At 40.5% G+C, this 18,095-nt stretch overlaps 1 protein-coding gene across 2 annotated transcripts; it reads left to right on the forward strand.

Annotated features, from left to right (window-relative positions):
- Window positions 1-8,364: 8,364 nt before the first annotated feature.
- RB195_015552 (uncharacterized protein) lies at window positions 8,365-17,018 on the forward strand (the record flags this gene model as incomplete). 2 transcript variants are annotated; one of them, XM_064206311.1, is made up of 7 exons in its annotated part: window positions 8,365-8,448; window positions 11,342-11,388; window positions 12,815-12,884; window positions 12,996-13,041; window positions 14,699-14,774; window positions 16,719-16,800; window positions 16,896-17,018. In XM_064206311.1, the coding sequence occupies 7 exons, from the start codon at window positions 8,365-8,367 to the stop codon at window positions 17,016-17,018; spliced, it is 528 nt and encodes a 175-aa protein (XP_064062191.1). The 2 variants fall into 2 exon arrangements, with proteins under 2 accessions (XP_064062191.1, XP_064062192.1); XM_064206310.1 differs by lacking the exons at window positions 8,365-8,448; window positions 11,342-11,388 and having other exon boundaries at window positions 12,819-12,884.
- Window positions 17,019-18,095: the final 1,077 nt, after the last annotated feature.

Consider the following 18,095-nt stretch of genomic DNA (forward strand, 5'->3'; position numbering starts at 1 on the left):
GACAAAATAGCATGCTAATCTTAGCATCTAATGTTTACTTGTTTTGCAAGCGAGGTTTTGGTTTGGATAATGTAAGTTGTTTAGTGCTTATGCTCGCCCTTGCAGTGGTAACATTGGCCATGCGGTTCCAGTTTTGCTAAGAATTGTGTGTTATAAAATTCTACCAATAATAATTTGTTGCTAAATATTACTAAATTTATAGCACGATAGAATAACTGAATTCGATACCAAGCTATATTGCACTCGACCATTGCCAGACGAATATTGAACCTTGATAGAGGATGATAGTGTTATCGTTGGATACCTAAGAACTATGGGCGGGTGAAGTGGAGCGGTTAGAGGTTCCACTTCCTGCATGATCGATCGGAGGTTTCGAATCTGCCATAGTGCTCACCAAGCCTTTCATCACTCCGGGATGGATAAATTGGTACCAGACTTGTCTGGGAGGATAAAAACACTGACTTGACACACCGGCTAGCCACCGCAAGTCATTGTATAGGCCAGTTATTCGTTCGTAAACTTCAAACGATTCTGAATTGAAGTGAACGTGGGGGCGGATCACAAATGGAAGCCAGGAACTTTATCCTTTATCCTTTCACCTAAGAACTGTGCGGCCAAGATTCTTGTCGCTAGCGAGAATGTGGTAATTCCCTCCACCTACAGTTCTCACAGCCTTATATAAAACACAAAAAGGCATTGAGAAATGTTAAAAGAGAAGAAACGTTGTAGAAAAAAAACGGAATTGGAGCATTTTGATGCAATCAAGAGGTTAGACCTCTGCTGAAATGTCAACAAGATCTACTGTTGGGAAAGAAATCTCATCTTGACCATTTTGGATTGGAGTTATTGTCTTCCAGTTGCTTCCACTATTAGCTGTTAGCGATAGTGGAAGTTATGGCCGGACGTTTCGACAGCTCCATCTTCATCAAAGCCCTGAAAAGAGTCCGAGGTTTCTGATGCTATGCATATCCTATCAAACTTTTCCTCTCTTTTTGTCAAGCCTCGATATCACTATAGTGCACCACGCAAGAACTCCAGACAGGAAAACAAACTGACCGGTCTCACCGGCCGCCGGTGCTGGTGAACCACCGTCTTCTCACAGATTCTCACCCATTTCGAATGAGATCTACACACCGTGCAGTATCTTTGGGTATTCATGTCTGGATAATGTTGAAGAACTGCTTTTGGTACAATCCTTTAGGACACGGAAGGAATCGAACGGCGTAAAGTCATTAGCAATTGATAAGCACTCATTTCTGTTATTCATGGATGGATTGCTGACAGAAATCCAGAATGCTTCCAGTGCCTTTCTAGCCGATATTTTCTTCTCATGGACTAATGTTGTGCACCGTATTCCGAACCCATGAATAAAGTAAATAATGTTTGACCTTTACCTCGCTGGCAAACATGAATCCGCTTCACTGTGCCGATGCTTCGAGAAGAGAGAGAGTTTGCCTGTTATTAGTCGTAGTTTTGTTCTTTTTTTGTCTCTCTTGGCATTTCTTCATCTTACGTCACCATCATTGCCTTGATGTATCCTCACAAGTGAGGTCTCATTAGAAGTCTATGGAATGTGGTATAGTACGGCTCGATCAACAAAGAGTCTTATTCTTAAAGGTATCACCCCACGAATCTGGGGTGCTACGGATTTCAGGTGGAGAATTCCTACATGGGGTCGTAGATTATGAAGAAAAGGGTGATTCCGTCCATTTCTTCCCAATTGCCGTATGAAAACGGGCCGGAAGATGCGGCGCGTGCACAAGGCTGGCGCGCTCCAGTCGAACTCCTTGTAGAAAATAGTGCGCCAGAACGAATGAAGCCGTATCTTGCGGGCCGTTTTTTATGGCAATTAGGAAGAAATGGACGGAATCAACCTTCTCTCCATAATCCACGACTCCGTCCGTATAGGCATAACCCGCTTGAAACCCGCATCACCCCAGATTCGTGGGGTGAAGCGCAAGCGGGTACGGGGGAAAGGGATTGGTGCAGGCAAGGCAGTTCCACTTTTTCCGGACTAAGCCACACCACTCTTTTTATCCATTCGTAGTAAAATCTCAATGCATTCCAACACAATAGTATAGTGATATGCTGTATTTTAATCAGATTGAATACGTAAGGAGAAGTGATTACGATCGGTTGCTCTTCGTTTCGCTTTTTTGAAGGTTTGAAGATGTGGGAGGCGTAGTTCAATTGCTTCAGGTTATTCCTAGAGGACTGGAATGAAACAGAGAACAAACACACAGCATACACGGAATATTCTGCCTCATAAGCTCAATAAAAGTTTAAAAAACATTGAGAAAGTGCTAAGAATAATTATCTAGGAATGGAAACTAAACGAAAACCAAATAGAATAAGAGATTTCAGAAGTAGTATATTTTTTTGAAATATTTTTTAAATTTTTTAAAAGTTCAGTTCATTGACTAGCACTACGCAGGGAAATTTCTTCGACCTTCTGACTTCTTCTACTTCGTGAGCGAGCTATTTCAGAATTAAGCTGCGACAACGGTAGATTTAGATTCCGATAAAGCGTGTATCAACGGATACCCCCTGGATGTTCTGAAATCGAAAAAAAAAACTCATTGAGCAACCTCTTATACCATCGTTTTCAGGGGCCAACTCATCACTGTAGATGTGTCTGTCGTCATTCTGTTGTTTTCACATTTTGACACCTGTTTTAAATGAATCGAACAAAAAACATGCACAAGCTAAAGAAGCCTTATTCGAAAATCCAGATTAGCATCAAACAGCTTGCAGACAGTCTTCATTTGTTACGTCTACGTAAGTAAGTCGCTGGGATCATCCTATAAGATCAGCCAAAACAACTCGCAAAAAATAATTTAATTTAGTCGAGAAAAGGCTTAGCCGTCTACGTAGTGAATTTTAGGCTGTTTCTTTCATTATCATGATTGACATCTCTGTCTGTAATCTCCAGGATCGTCCAAGTAGACAGAAATAATGTCTGTTTAGTCTTTTCAAGTGTTCACTTTCTTCCTCTAACTGTAATTTTGACAGTAATTCAAGATAACCTCCCCAGGGTCAGCGTTAACCCTCAATAAACTCAACAAATTTATCAACTAACTACCAGAATGACTAAAGTAGCCGTAAAAGACGTTTTCGTTACAGTTATTTATTATTATTGTTATTATTTGCTGGATATAGCAGAATATATGTCAGGGGCATCCAAGAAACATCATACGCGGTCTTCTTCTTCCCTTATTCTCCAAAATTAAGATGAATTTTTTTTTAATCTTTGGAATTATCTTTATAATCACCTAAGTTTTCTACATTTCTCTTCCATCCTGCTAGACTTTCAGCGTCAAGTTTGCTCAGTGCTTCAAAATTTACGTATTTGTGACAAAAAATACTCCTCGAGTTATTTAGACGTTTTTATGTCTTGGGACCCTTATCATATTGTTCTCCATGATTTCTACAAGTATGCTTACGACGTTTTTAGATGAGACCTTTATTAGCACAAGGTTTCGGCTTTTCGCCGCCTTCAGAGTCTAAAAGTGGGGTTGACTGAAATAATTTTACGTTTATTCGGTTAGGTATCACATCACCCTGGGTCAGTGTTTTGTTTTACACGAGTTATTTTCTATCTTCTAGGCTGTACGCAGATTTCGGGTTTCCAGAGTTTTTGAAAGTATTTCTGATGATGACTTATGTTTGTTGTCTAACTCATACATACAGCATCAATACTTTTCGTTGCGTTGCTGCCTTCGCCGAACTCGGAAAGCAAGATACCCGTAATATGTTCCTCTGTCGATTTCGTTATAATACTTGCAAAAATAACCCTTAGAACCGACCTGGACTCCTTAAAACATCCGTTATACTAAGAACAAGAAAAATTTGTCGAATAGGTGCCCTTAGAGGAAGTTGGTGCGGGAGTCCCTCCTCCTTTTGTATTTTTGCAATTTTCTCTTTTCTTTCTTCTTTCTTTCTTTCTTTTTTCTAATCAAATAATCTTTTTGTAATTCCAGAAAATCTGATGATTTATGGGATGACCAAGTAATTTCGTTGCTGTGAATAAGCCGTGTCTTATTGGACATGGAAATGTAGCATCGGGTAAGGAGGCTTCCGTAGATCAACCACGTCTCCGATTCTGTCCTGCTCTGTCTGAGCAGATAACGATGGAGTGCATCCTAAGGAGGTTCACTGTTATTGGTGCGCAAATAGCTGACTCTTCCTGTCTACCACCGATCGCACGCCGTAGGGCGAACCCGTTGAAAAGTATCCTGATGCCATCAGCAATCACGGGACTTTTTTAGATAAGCTAGGATATAGTCTGAAGTTTATTCGCTCATGAACATGTCAGATATAGTAGATATAGTCTATTCAAAACAAGATAAAATCCGGTGAAGTTGCGTATGTGGCTCCCCACGAACCAGTGCGGTGAAGCGAAGCGGTTAGGGTCGTACATGTACGTAAGTAGCATTTCTAGCACTACCAATAGTTGCAGTTCGCGATGGTCCCACCTCGATTCCAACCGCTAGCCGCTTCGAGCGCAGCCGCTTACGTTGCTGCACCGAGCGTCTTGTCGTTTTGACCCAGCTATGTGCTTTGGTCATAGGAAGTCCGCCACCAACGCTGCCCCATGCGGCTGTGATTTTCCAAAGAGTAAATGAACAAAATCGTTCCATAGGGCAAAAATATTGTTGACGAGGTGAGTTCACTACCACGGAATCACTACAGGCGTTCACTGCACGCGTGATAAGAGCCTAGCCAGGATTTTCTACCACTTCATCCAATAACTTACGGGAGATTACTATGACACAGTGATTACGTTGCGGCAGCTGATTTGTAGCTTAGCGGCTCACCAAAGATATCTAAACACGATCAGGATAAGCGCGTTGCTGATCTCAGCTAAACCGTCAGCTGATACGTGCTTAACTGTGCCAATGTTGTCTGTCTAATGCGATTAGCTGAAGTAAGACGATTAGGCCTTATCCGTCTAATCCGGGAAACTCCGAAGCTAACGGAAGAATATTGTGTTTGCGACCAGATTATCAGGTCAATTGCTATTACTGGTATAGTTAGGTTATTGCTTATTCTGTGTCTAACTAGAACTTTTAAACGAATCTGGTTACTTAACAGAATCATCATAGATTTAATAAATGAGATGGGCACTGGTCGATGTGTTGTTCTTTGAGCTTGCTTGATGTTTGAGCGCTTTGTGTAGATGGATGAAGCGTGAGGCGCTTGAGAGAACGGAATCACTGATGAATTCTGAATAGCTATGAATTTTTTAAAATAAACTTGAGTAATTGCGTGGTATGAATGTAACTATTTTAGAACTCTTTAAAAAATTTTAAAAATAATAACTCGTGAAAAAATCAAACAAAGAAACGAATTTTCCCACTGAATAAGAAAAACTCAGCTCTGCTTCATTATTTAGAGAATGACAAAATTGGTTAAAACTATTAGTTTCATAACGCCACTTTCATAACGTCACTCCACAAACGTCCCTGTTGCTGCTTTTTCTATTATATTATCATTATTTATTATTTTTTACTACTTATCTTACACGTACAAACTTATACATAGATTGGTCAAGTGAAACTAACCCTATTACCGTATACGCACAATTTTGAGCTACATACATCTCATGAACTGCACAGTTTTCTTTTCAAAACATCACTTCAGGGAAAAAATATTTTTGAGAATAATATTCTTGTTTTTGCTCTACTTGATGGTATAAACCAGCATTTGTATTTTAACAATTTTCCACTCTTTTTGCATATGATTGTTTATTGAATCATTATAGTCTAAATCTTCGGAATACTACTGGTCCCTGCTGCTAGTTTTACTATTTTATTGTCTTTTTTCTGTGTATTTACTGCATCTGATAGATTTTGTGCTGGCATCTGTCTTTTTCAGCACGTCATTAAGGGTAGTGAATAAATAAAAAAATATGATAGATAATACCTAGGACAATTATTGAAATTGGGTATTTAGAGAGGGTATTTAGAGTGTTACGTTGTTAGTATGTTAATCAATGAGCTGATATTATCGCCTTACGCGACTGTTCGCATCTTCGAACAGCTGCGACTTTGATTTCTGGCGATTTTTGGCCTCTATCTTTGTCTGTATGGATTATACTTTGCTCCCTGGAAATGGCTCCGCACAACCATTTCGACCTACAGTAAGGCCTCGAGCAGAATCCATGACAGTTTTGGTATTCAGAAAAAGAGAATTAGAGATGGTAACTATGATTACTCAGGGCATTTGAGTCCGGAATCGGTCTGAACGACAACACCTCCTTGGAATATTTAGGTGATTATAGCAATATGAATGTCTAAGTACGTGCTCGAAGAGTATATTCAAATGCCTCATTGGATTTAGGGCTACCGCGGGCAGGCAGTAATTAAGGCCTACTCGGCGGCTGTTAAAGGTAAATAGAAAATCATATCAAGCTTAACCTAATGTATTCAACTACGATAAACAAGATCATTGCGTTACGTGAACGTGAATCGGACTAGAAGGTAGAGTATATCATGAAATTGACAGTGCAGGGATCTCTTCACCAAGAGGTAGGGTTGAAGTCTAGATCAAGAGTGTAGTGCGAGCAGCGCGGTCGCTTTGAATCCTCTCTAATTATTCTAGTTCTATTAATTCTATTCTAAACGGTTTAATTAATTAACTAATTCTAAACGGTGTTGAGAACGGTTTCGTCGGAAAAAATTTCCTACGAGGTGCTTGAGGACGTTCCACATATGCGAGCGCAATCATACTCTTCGCGTTTACCTTTGCGCGAGAAAGACAGCGTCGGCAGTCTGTTGCTTGTCCGCTCGCTAGAAGATGCGGCGTGTACGCCTGCGCTCTCATACGAGAGGCGTTGTTTGGTGTCTCATAGGAATAGTTGTGCGACAAGGTTGTTCTTGAGGGTAATGGTGGGTAAATAAGTGTGATCGCGCCCATAGTTGTGATTCACTTATTTTTTCCTTCCTAACCTCATCCTTCCGTGGAGAGATCCCATCATCGTGAAATTCGTGGTACACTGCCTTTGATGATACGGGCGTATAAAGCTGCTTTGAAACAATTGTAAATGCTAGCGCTGACGATTCGAACTCCTACAATCCACACACGAGTGAAATTGGAGGAGATCGACTTTTTTAGTGGGTTTTAGGGTGGAATTTGCAGTTTTGTTAGATGTCATAGTTTTCACATGTCTTTAAAAGGTATGACACCACGATTTTGACGACGGGATGCGGAAACCACAGCGAAAGCCTAAAGTTTGGCTTGTAATTTACGGTAACCAGCGTAGCTTCGTTCAACTTTCCCTAATCGACGTAAAAGCAGCGTGGAAGATCCCGCTATTCCCTACGAAATCAGTTGCAACGCGTCACCGCGGTGCATGCGCCGCATCCACATGCGAGCGGTCGAAAACTGGCGAAGTTTCGTCAACAGCTTATTCGACCAAAGCCGTTAAACAGACAGCGAATCGCTTTGAAGGAACCAAAGCGTGCACGGCACGTTCTAACTTACTTCGTAGTAATAAAAGCGGTTTCCGAGCCATTTTTCTACGAAGATTAAAAGAAGATGAGCGGAACTACGCTGGCTTTAGTAGTCTAAACCCGAATTCTACGCTTTCACTGTGGTTTTCAGACCATGTTAAAATCGTGATATGTTGCCTTTAACACCATGGTATCAGCTCAAAATCTCAGTTATTCAAGGTCTTACAAACGCAACAAAAACATATTTGTTAAAAACTTAGACAAATATATTTGTTATGTTTGTAATAAATTCAGCACAAAATTAAACAGAATCCTTGACGGACATACAAAGATGTCTCCGATGAGGAAGTATGGTTTGCATTTTTTTTTCTGTGACAGCTACTGTTTACTAATAGCGAGTTGCTTACGTTCATGCATCGCTTGCTGATGATGTGCTTTTGACAATGCAGTAGGGAGTAATAAGGCTGTAGACCCGGCACATACGAACATCCTTTCAATTTTATTATTTATCCCTTGAGGTGGTGATCTTCGACACGGGATTTCTTGCATCTGCAAAGCCTTCAGTTAATCTTCACATCCATGCTACGTATGATCGCCTTAGTGTAAATCAGTTCACGGTTTGATCTTGTGTCTGCTGGTGCTGCTTCAGCAATAATATTTATCATATTTCCATTCTTTTCAAGTTCTTCTCTTTTAAAATTGAATTTAAGTCGGATATACTTAGTGGCCACCAGCGTGTTCATTTTTAATGGGAGAAGGCGTAACAATAATCGGCAATAAGCATCATCTGTGAAGAAGTGCTCGATATTCATTCGGGGAAATCCCAGCTAATTCGCTAGCAAGGGGGCGATACCGTAGGTCCTTGGAATTTTCCTAGATATCTAGATATCGTTATGAGTTAGCTAAGATCATGCCAAATCTTTCTATCCTCAGTTCTTCCCTTTTTATGGATGACATGCGACGACATTCTAGACTTATGGACAAATATCTTCCGGTTTGGGGTTGCTACTGGATGATCCCCTTGTAATCCTTGGTTTAGTCTTTGTCAAATGATCCATTGCCACTCTATCATATGCTTACGTGTTCTTATACTTCTCAAAAATCCATTAAAGTTCTAATAGAGGTGTCGAGTAATATAAAAATGCTGATTTTTTTACGTGGGCCGACGAAACTCATTCACTTTTTCTGATTTTATTATATTTGCTGATGGTGATCACAAGATAATGTGCTCTTCTATGAGGTGAAAGAGCGGTTTCAAAAGATCCTTTTCCATTGAATCCGTTCGCATAAAAAGGGCTGCTGGGCCGAACAACTTTGTATTGAGCGTTCTAGCGAATGATATAGTCGAAATGGAATTAGAATATGTAGCAGGAGGTGTTCGTGAGCGCTGAGTTGAGTACGGAAGACGAGTCGCATGTAAACAACTAAAAACAATTCCATGACAGATAGCGTTCAGAAGGAACAGCTTATGATTCGTGAAATCGTTGTGGAGCACCACCTGCACATCTTGAACGGGTGCTGGTAGCGATATCTCACATGGACAAGTAGATATTCCTCCGACGATTGTTCCCCGAAAGAATTGATATTCGTGCTTGAAGGCATCGATTGGGCCACTTAAAGGCATCACTCCACTCCAGAATCTGAGCGGGTAAGGATTTCAGGTGGAGTATTCGTATACGGAATGGGAGAGTATGGAGAAGGGGATGATTCCGTCCATTTCTTCCTAATTGCCGTAAAAAACGGCCCGGAAGATACGGCTTCAGGCGTTTTGGCGCACTATTTTCTACAAGGAGTCCGATTGGAGCGCGCCAGCTTTGTGCGGCGCCGCATCTTCCGGGCCGTTTTTGTACGGCAATTAGGAAGAAATGAACGGAATCTCCCCCCTCTCCATAGTCTCCCATTCCGTATACGAATAGTCCACCTGAAATCTGCACCACCTCAGATTCGTGGGGTGATGCCTTTAATCTCCAGCTCTGGTTGGACACGATTTCTTTTTGTGAGCGTACCAGAAACTTAGAATTGTATGCTTGTACCGACGTTTGAACCTTGACGGTCCTCAAAAGCAAAATTGATCGAGAAATCTTTCTAAATTCTGTTTCAATATTCGAACATGCCAAGAGTATGCTCCAATGATTCTTTTTATATAGGTATTGTACTTTTGTTTGAATAAAGAATAAATTGTCCGACGTTAATCAATCCGCTTGGGATGCGCCAACCAACGGATTCACTTTGATTAAAAATCGTTCGAGGTTTACGAACGTATAACTATTGGGGCTAGCCGATGATCAACTCAGTGTTTCTATGCCGCCAGACAAGTTTGGTACTAATTTGTGGACCCCGGAGGGATGAAAGGCTTGGTTTGCACTAGGGCGGTTTCAAACCATCGCTCGATCGCACACTCCCGGCAGAACCTTTTATCGACTGTCTAAACCAAGAGCTCGCACAAAATCCATTCCTCATTCCGTTCCGTATCCTGCGAGAATTGGCGTTTCGCGTGAACCTAGCTACCGACACCGAGTGACCCACGTTCCTCAGGTGGACGATGTATAGTCGAGTCAAAACGACGTGAAGCACGTAAGCAATTGCGTACGCGGGCGAGGAGCTTCGGTGGAGCGTAGCGGCTAGAAGCGTGGTGAAACCCTTGCTGGCACCACCCATCGCTGCAGTTTGCGACGGTCCCAACTCGCTCCCAATTGCTGCCTTCACCGCGCCGTTTCGAGCGCGTACGCAAATGCACCGCAACTACACTCTGGATTCATGTCATTTTGACCCGATACGGTAGTTATACAGTAGTTCAGCGTAATGAAGCAGGTGTACATGAGTCTGATTGAAATCTGCTCGTGGTGGGCCTGTTAAGATCACACAACTGACTGTACGCCCTGTGCAGTTACGAGCCTGCACAGTTATATGGCGAATGTTACCCACATACGGCGAAAAGGTACTCTTACCTAACATCTGGCCAAATCCCAACCCAAATACAGGTCCTCGAAAGCGCGTGAAGCCCTTAGTAACAACTCATAGTAACTGCTGTTTAGGTAATAAAATAATTTTTTTTTTACTTTAGCCGAACTCCTTGTAGGAAACCAACAGTACATTTTTGAGTAATTAAATTTCTTATATATTCAAAATGGAGGCAAAGCATAAAATTAGTTACCGAACAGTAGCATAAAATCCTTACCACGGTGAAGGAGGCCCCAGGTCCATGAGCACTAACTGTTCAAAGTTTTTTCACATTTTGCACTTCATATTTCCGAGCTATTTTGAAGATCATTCGACAAAAATGCATGTGCGTCTTCTGATTAGTTAATAGCCTGAGTCATTCAACAATGCGCCCGTTTATTGCATGATTTTAAAAAATTGCCTCACTGGCTACCGGCTACGTTAATTGTATTTTTTATTACGGTCATTAATTTGTAGAAATTTTCCTCGTATTGTTGTGTTGTGCTATTCGCTTCATCATTCGTGACATTGCGCATCCTAACCTTATCATTCCTTCGTGTTCCTTCCAAACCACATATATCTCTACTTCGTGGAAATTTTTACAGCATATCCTGAACGAAATCGCTATGATTATTAGCACCCATTTTAATTTTTTATGACATATTTCAGTTCTGGAAACCAATGGGATGAAAATAAAGAGTAGATCTTTGTGGAGGTTTAATAGTGAAATGATCTGGACTATTTTTCTTTGTTCTGGTTGTACAACAACATTTCTCGGGTTCTTTTATTAGATAGCGACGTTCACGTCATTGATAGCCTTCCAAACAGAGAAAAGCGTACCTTTGTTGCAATTATTGGTCAATGTATACGATTTTATGATATTAAGTCTTGTTTGATTCAATAACTTCAATTCCACCAATAACTTTGTTTATTTATTTCTTTTACAGCGATTGGAAAGTTGGTCAGGAATCGATATCCGACATTTTTTTCATAGGTGACTATTTAAACGTTAGTTTGCTAACCGTTTGCTAAAGTGCTTCTTTAATGGGAAGACAGAAAGACGTTTGAGATCTTTGCGTTCTACAGACGTTTCTTTTGCACCCCGAAGTATAAGCCAAAGTGAGCGCGATTGAGTTTCCCCTCTTCCAACTACCTTAGCACCTCATTTAATCGCTACCTTTTCATTCTCAATTGACTCCTTTACCTAAGGACGACAATGTCCTCGACTTCAGCGTAACGAAACAGAGAGTTCTTACCCAAAGATTCCATGCTCCCTCTAGTTATTTGTCCTATTTGGGTTGAGCTTCTGCTGTGTTTTGTGCAAGCAGGACCACTTCAAAAAAGAAGCAGTCAGTCACGTTTACGTAGTCCTCCGTAAGGAAACTTATCCGATTAATCATCCTAAACCGGTGCGTATAGGCTAAGGATCCGTTCTAGCCACACGGTTGATGGTTGGAAATCGCCCTGGCACAAACCAAGATTTTCATTTCTCGGGGTAGATAAGTTGGTGCGAGACCTGTCTGGGAAGATAAAAACACTGACTTGATGATCGGGTGGTCCCCGCAAGTCATTGTATAGACCAACACGCGTCCCAAAAACCTCAACGATTACGATCTGCGTGTAAAACGCGTTGGTGCATCCCAAGTGTATTGATATGCCAGTGAATTTATCTTTTAATCATCCGGAAATGACTAATACGTTACTTGTGTCCATAACTAATTCTGCTTAACGCTTTACATTACTTTAAGGAGCTTCAAAGGGAAATCCAAACGAATTCGATAAATATTTTCTTCCTCTCGTTTGTGCGATCACCTCGATTTTTTTAATAGATACATGGTCACAACGTCGTCTTTCTGTTCTTGATAACAAAACTAGAGTGTTTTCAACAAAATGGGTTGGGCTTTGGCGGCAGTCTAAAAATGGCCAGACACCGCCGTTTTTAATAATAAACCAGCCAAATTTAGAACGTCGTTTTGAGTTCAACGTTACTTTTCTGAATATTGCCCTCATTAAAAGGTATCATTGTACTTCACCGGGTACTGGAGCAACTCTCATTAACAGTCTGACTACTTTTTAAAGTTACATAAAAAGTCGTTGTTTTTGCATTGTTTTCCATTGCTACTGTTTTTCTGATTGTAAAAATAGTCTTCTCAAAGGCATCGAAGCATTTTGTGCTTTAGTAACGTTGGACACTACGTGTTTCTCCTCACTGATGACGTTAATACGGTGATCACGTCAGCGAATAACTTCAAAAATCTCCTGCATAAATGTTCACTCCGCATTTTGTTCCACTACAGCAAATCTGGCTATTCATCTTCGTGTTATGCTCTGACTTGTCTAGCGAATTAAGATTTAAGATACTGAGAATCGTACGCAGATGTTACAAGTCCAGTTAAACATACCAAACTCAAAGTTTTCAGATCAATGGTCTCGGTCACCTTTCTCTTTCTAACCTGTTCTGTCGTTTTATGCTCTGCTAAGCACAGATATGTGAGTTCTTCTAAATATTATGTTCTGCAAAGAAAATCCCGTTCACGGGACTAGCATTATTTCAAATTCCTACCTTTTCCATTGTACAGCGTATCGTTTCAATACTTTCAGGACCGATTACCACGAGCTTCGGACTTAGCTGAATGGAAGACAACCGGTGAGTGGATAATTATCAACTTTCTCAACTTTCTCAACTTTGCTCCTCCAAAGTCAACAAAGCTCTCTGCCAAGCGGTGTGACCCATGCAAGATAAAATTGTGTTACTGCGTAAGCACAGGAAGTAACTCATTTGCTGAAAGTGACTTAATCGCCTTGATCATCTAGACTCCTCTTGTTCGTTCATTTGCTCGAACTGGCGCCGAAGATACTTCCATTTGCCCCGATCGCATGCGAGAGAGCCCAGTCATTTCTCTCTTCGCTTGGGACACGGAAAGCATCAAATTTTTATTTGAAGGACTTTGGAAAGAAGTCTGACCATTGCCGATCTTCCTGCAGTGAGTTTGGTCCCGGAAATTCGCGCGGAACCCATTCGCTCAATGCTCTAGTCCAACGGTTGTCGTTAAAGCGCATCACATGTTCGGCTCACCTTATTTTGCTTTCCCTGGCAAATGCATCGGCGTCTCTAAGCCTCGATCGCTGACGTAGGAGAAGACTTTGAACGCCGTCTCTCACTTGTGTGGAGCAGAATGCTCTTAGCATTATTCCTAAAATTCTGTGTCCAGTGGCGCCCACAGCATTTTCTTCTTGCTTGCGAAGTGCCCGGCTTCTGAAGCATAGGTCGGAGCAGGAAGCGTGGTGGTTCCCCAGCCCTTTCGTTTCCACTTCGACACTTCGAGGGTCAAACTGTTCTTCAAGCTTATTTACCGACCCTGATAAACGTAGGTGATGCGTTCGTATATGTTCGTTTTGTTAAGCATAAATGGCGCATCCGAGACCCGTGCGTCTCTCTTGAACATCGTCTTTCGCAGGCTCAGCTGAAGACAGATACTCCCAGATGTTTCGCATGCTTTTCCTTTATCTAACACATTTTTGGTGGTGTTAGGTATCACTTTTGTAAAAAGCTTATAGATATCGGCTAGTAAGCAGATTAGACGATAGTTGCCGACATCTTGTTGATTTCCTTTCTTATACAACATCACGGTCTTGGTGGTCCATGGACCTCGATGAGTTTCGAAACATTGTGAATGTGGTCAGTCGTGCTAAATCCTTTTCGAAACCCTGCTTGCTCGCACGGCTGTCCTTCATCCAAGACTTTTTCAATCCTATTAAGGATCACTCCTCCTGTAAAGAGATTGTAGATGACGGACAGTAAGCAGATTGGGCGATAGTTGCCGATGTCATGTGATGATGATGTGCCGATCTCCCTTTTTATACAACAACACCGTCTTGCTGGTCTTCCACTGTTTAGGAACTCTGCATTCCGATAGGTAACGTGTAACGGGCGTTGATAAGAACTAGATGGAGATTTCTCAGGTATTCAAATCTCATCCACCTGGAACCGGGTGGCGTACAATTTCTCTTCGATATGATAGCGTGCTGTACATCGGACCGGTAAACATTCTGGAGTGACATATCCGTCAGTAGTCACCGTAGTTTTGGTATAGTCTCGAAGAACATGGCGAAGTCTAGGCAGAGCAATTTTGTCAAAGCAAAATTTACGGGCATAGTAAATGATCTTTCCCGCCTAAACTTAAACCTCTAACCTTATCTTCCTATGAAAAGATCCCAACATAGGCAATTTTGTTGTGTCCGGCAGTTAAATTTGATTAATCACGCTATGGTATGATGGACTTATCACTTCATAAGTATTTTAGAATGTGCAGTATTGAATGGCGAACACACAGAACCCTGCCCGTCGCCAGGTCCAAGAGGAGAATGGCCGTGTATCAGGTAAAGTCAAAGTTTTTTTGTGTAATCTTCTCCGTTTGCTTGTTGTCAAGTCATGATATTCAAGTAGAAAATAATCCTTGTTAGCCCTAACACCTTGAGGGTAAGAACGATTCATGTAATATTAGATCTTCGATATTTTCCTGCAAAATAATTGTGGTTCCCACATCTACGTCAGTCTATTAAAAATGTCTGGGAATTTTACTACTAAGGATCGGATATGAATAACAAAAAACGGCTTTAATTTCGCCCCCATCGTGAAAAAAGCATCACGAAGCAATTGCGGTAAAAATAGGAACACTCGTAAGGTAGAGGGTCAAAAAATGATTTTCCACGTCTTTATATTTAGAGCACTGCAGAGAAAAACAGTGTGGTGCGATATTCGTATCAACTATTTCGAACCGATTTTTTTGTCAATATTTGCTCTTCATTACATATTGCTTACGTCAAATCCATTTAGCCGTTCGTTGGTAATCCAGATAAAGATGTTATTTCCGTTTTTGGTTTCCTAGTCTCCTGAAGATATGTATCTTTAACTACGTACATTCACAAGCCATTTAACTACGTGCATTATCCGACGTACATCAAAAATTGTTTGACCTACTGTTGGATAAATTTTGCAAAGAGGAAAATATGAAAATTTTTAAAAGGGCGGTGACAAGTTTGGAGAGATTTGATGATGATGCTTTGACGAAAAAATATGAAAAAAACTTCAATAAGATGCAAAGATATTTGCAGATAGAGGAAGAAAGTTCTCTAAAGAATGCGAAGGCTGAATGTAAGCCGCTTTTCTTCCAAGTTTTATGAACAAAAACAGAGAAACTTTATCGAAAACTTGACTAAAACTCAATTCTGCATTCTCGAGGTCCTCCTTTTTTGAAACTATGAAACCTCGGCATTGAGGATAATATTTATGTGTTTTTGTTGTTTCTTGTTGCCAACAAGGTTTTGGTGAAACTTTATTATTGTCCCGACGTTTCGACAACTTCGTTTTTATCAAAGGCCTGGAATTGGTTCGAAGTTTTTGATGCCATACATAAAGGATAAAGGATAAAGTGTCCAGCGTTAATCAATCCGCTTGGGATGCACTTTCACTTCAATTGAGAATCGTTTGAGGTTTACGAACGTGTAACTGGCCTATACAATGACTTGTGGGGGCTAGCCGATGTGTCAAGTCAGTGTTTTTATCCTCACAGGCAAGTTTGGTACCAATTTATCGACCCCGAGGGATGAAAGGCTTGGTGAGCACTAGGACGGATTCGAACCTCCAATCGATCGTGCAAGGAGCGGAACCTCTAACCGTTGATTTTTGTGGAATTTACTAGGCTGACGCGGCACTCATATCTTCTATTCCGAAAAGAAAAAAGTGTGATAACTTTGCATAGATTGATTTATCCCGAGCATCTATTAAATTGTATTTTAAATTGTGGTAGCACCGTGTTACACATACATGATTCGTTCGTACGGTGGTAAAGACGTATGCGTGATTGATGTTTTCTGGAACTGTCATTGATCGTCGGCAGCGAAGGAACCGAAACCTTAAGCACATAATAATGTTTCCATAAAAAAACTCACAAAAGTGAAGGGTGCTTTTTCAAGAGAAATATGGTATCTGGTAATTGATTGAGAAATGGGTAGTGGTCAAAATTTTGAGGTAAAAAGAAAAACAGAGAAACTTATGAAAAAGTGAAAAAAAGAAGAATAAACCATGAAAAAGTTACGATTTTCTGCGTGACCTTCGTTTTTTTTTCTAATTATAGGGATCTTCGGCGACCACTCAAATGTTAAAAGTGGTCATACTTTAAACTACAGTAAATGAAGTTACTTTCGAGGTTTTATACAAGAAAGAAGTTACTGTTTGAGGCTTAATACAAGAAACTTTATTCTTTAGATGTCATAACTATGGAGCATAATTATTTTTTGTTTTTTCTAACAATTTCCTTTTAGATACTCCGATTTGTGTAATGGTCAACGTGACTGTCCGAATGGCGAAGACGAATCACCGACACATTGTCATATTCATCAATTGGTAAGCGTTAATTATCCCGAACAGTAATTAATAACTAGAGTACTTATTAACTTTAGAGCATTTTTTTTGTCACTGATGTAAATTTTCATTTTCAGCATCGAGCGGAATTGGATGCGATTCGAAAAATAATCCATCGAATGACCGTTGAATTCAATCGAAAAGTAGCAAAAATGGAACACTTAGATAATCATAGAAAAATCGACACATTTAAGTTATAGACCGTTTTTGATAGAAAGATCTACATCCATTCATTAAAAATTAGATCTCTTTTTATGTTGTGATCTAACATGACTTACGGAAAGTTTCTCTGTCAAATATAATTTAATTTACTTCCACAGTGGAAATCTAATTTAATTTTCTCTTGTGACAGAGATTCTGCTTCGAAATCGTGTCATCATGTGATTGATCTAAGAAATTGACAGGTCCTATTGGTATTTCTTGTCTGTAACTCCTCAACAATTTCTGATTCGGCTGGTCGAGAATAATTATTGTTATTCTTCTCAGAATACTTTTTCATTTCAGTTTTCATTTTAGACTGGCAAATTTATCCATTTGAATTTTCTATTTCTATTTTCTTTCTGTGTAAAATTTCTGTTTTATCCGAGAAGTTCTCTTCGTTCCTCAGTTTTTCTCACAAGGAATGCTGCATAGAATAGAACCAATTAAGCATTGCATATGTTTTTTAATGTTTGTTTTCTTAGGAGAAGAAAAGGTAAAGAGACACTAAAAGTAAACAAAAAAATTGAATGATGAGATGAAAATGAGTGGAGCACATCGGAGAAAATTCAAATTTATGCTGAGCTATTCGGAATCTGTCTTCTTTTACATTCGTTTCCCAGATGTTCAAATTTTCTGATGATCGAGAACAATTGCTAGGAAGACAAACGCTTCAAAATGCATGCAACTATTTGGCCACGTGAAAAAAACAGAAACATCGTTCCTGGGAAATTTGTCGCGGTTTTGATCCTTTCCTATCAGTAAGTAGTCCTTGGGGTATAGTTTCCAGGCAGTGAAAACTCTCCTCATAAGTCCAGATGGCAAGAGCACCGAAAGGAATTCTATTTGGTGAACGAGGTAGTTTTTTTCACCTTGATCACCTTCAAAGCATCACCCACGAATGTGGGATTTTACGGGTTTCAGGTGGGTTATGCCTACACGGGGTCACAGATTGTGGGGAAAAGTGTGATTCCGTCCATTTCTTCCTGTTTGCCGTAAAAAAAACAGCCCGGAAGATGCGGCGCGTGCACACGGCTGGCGCGCTTCAGTAGAACTCGTTACGGAAAATAGCGCCCAGG

This window comes from Necator americanus, chromosome V (assembly GCF_031761385.1).
Source record: "Necator americanus strain Aroian chromosome V, whole genome shotgun sequence".
NCBI classification, from domain to species: domain Eukaryota; kingdom Metazoa; phylum Nematoda; class Chromadorea; order Rhabditida; family Ancylostomatidae; genus Necator; species Necator americanus.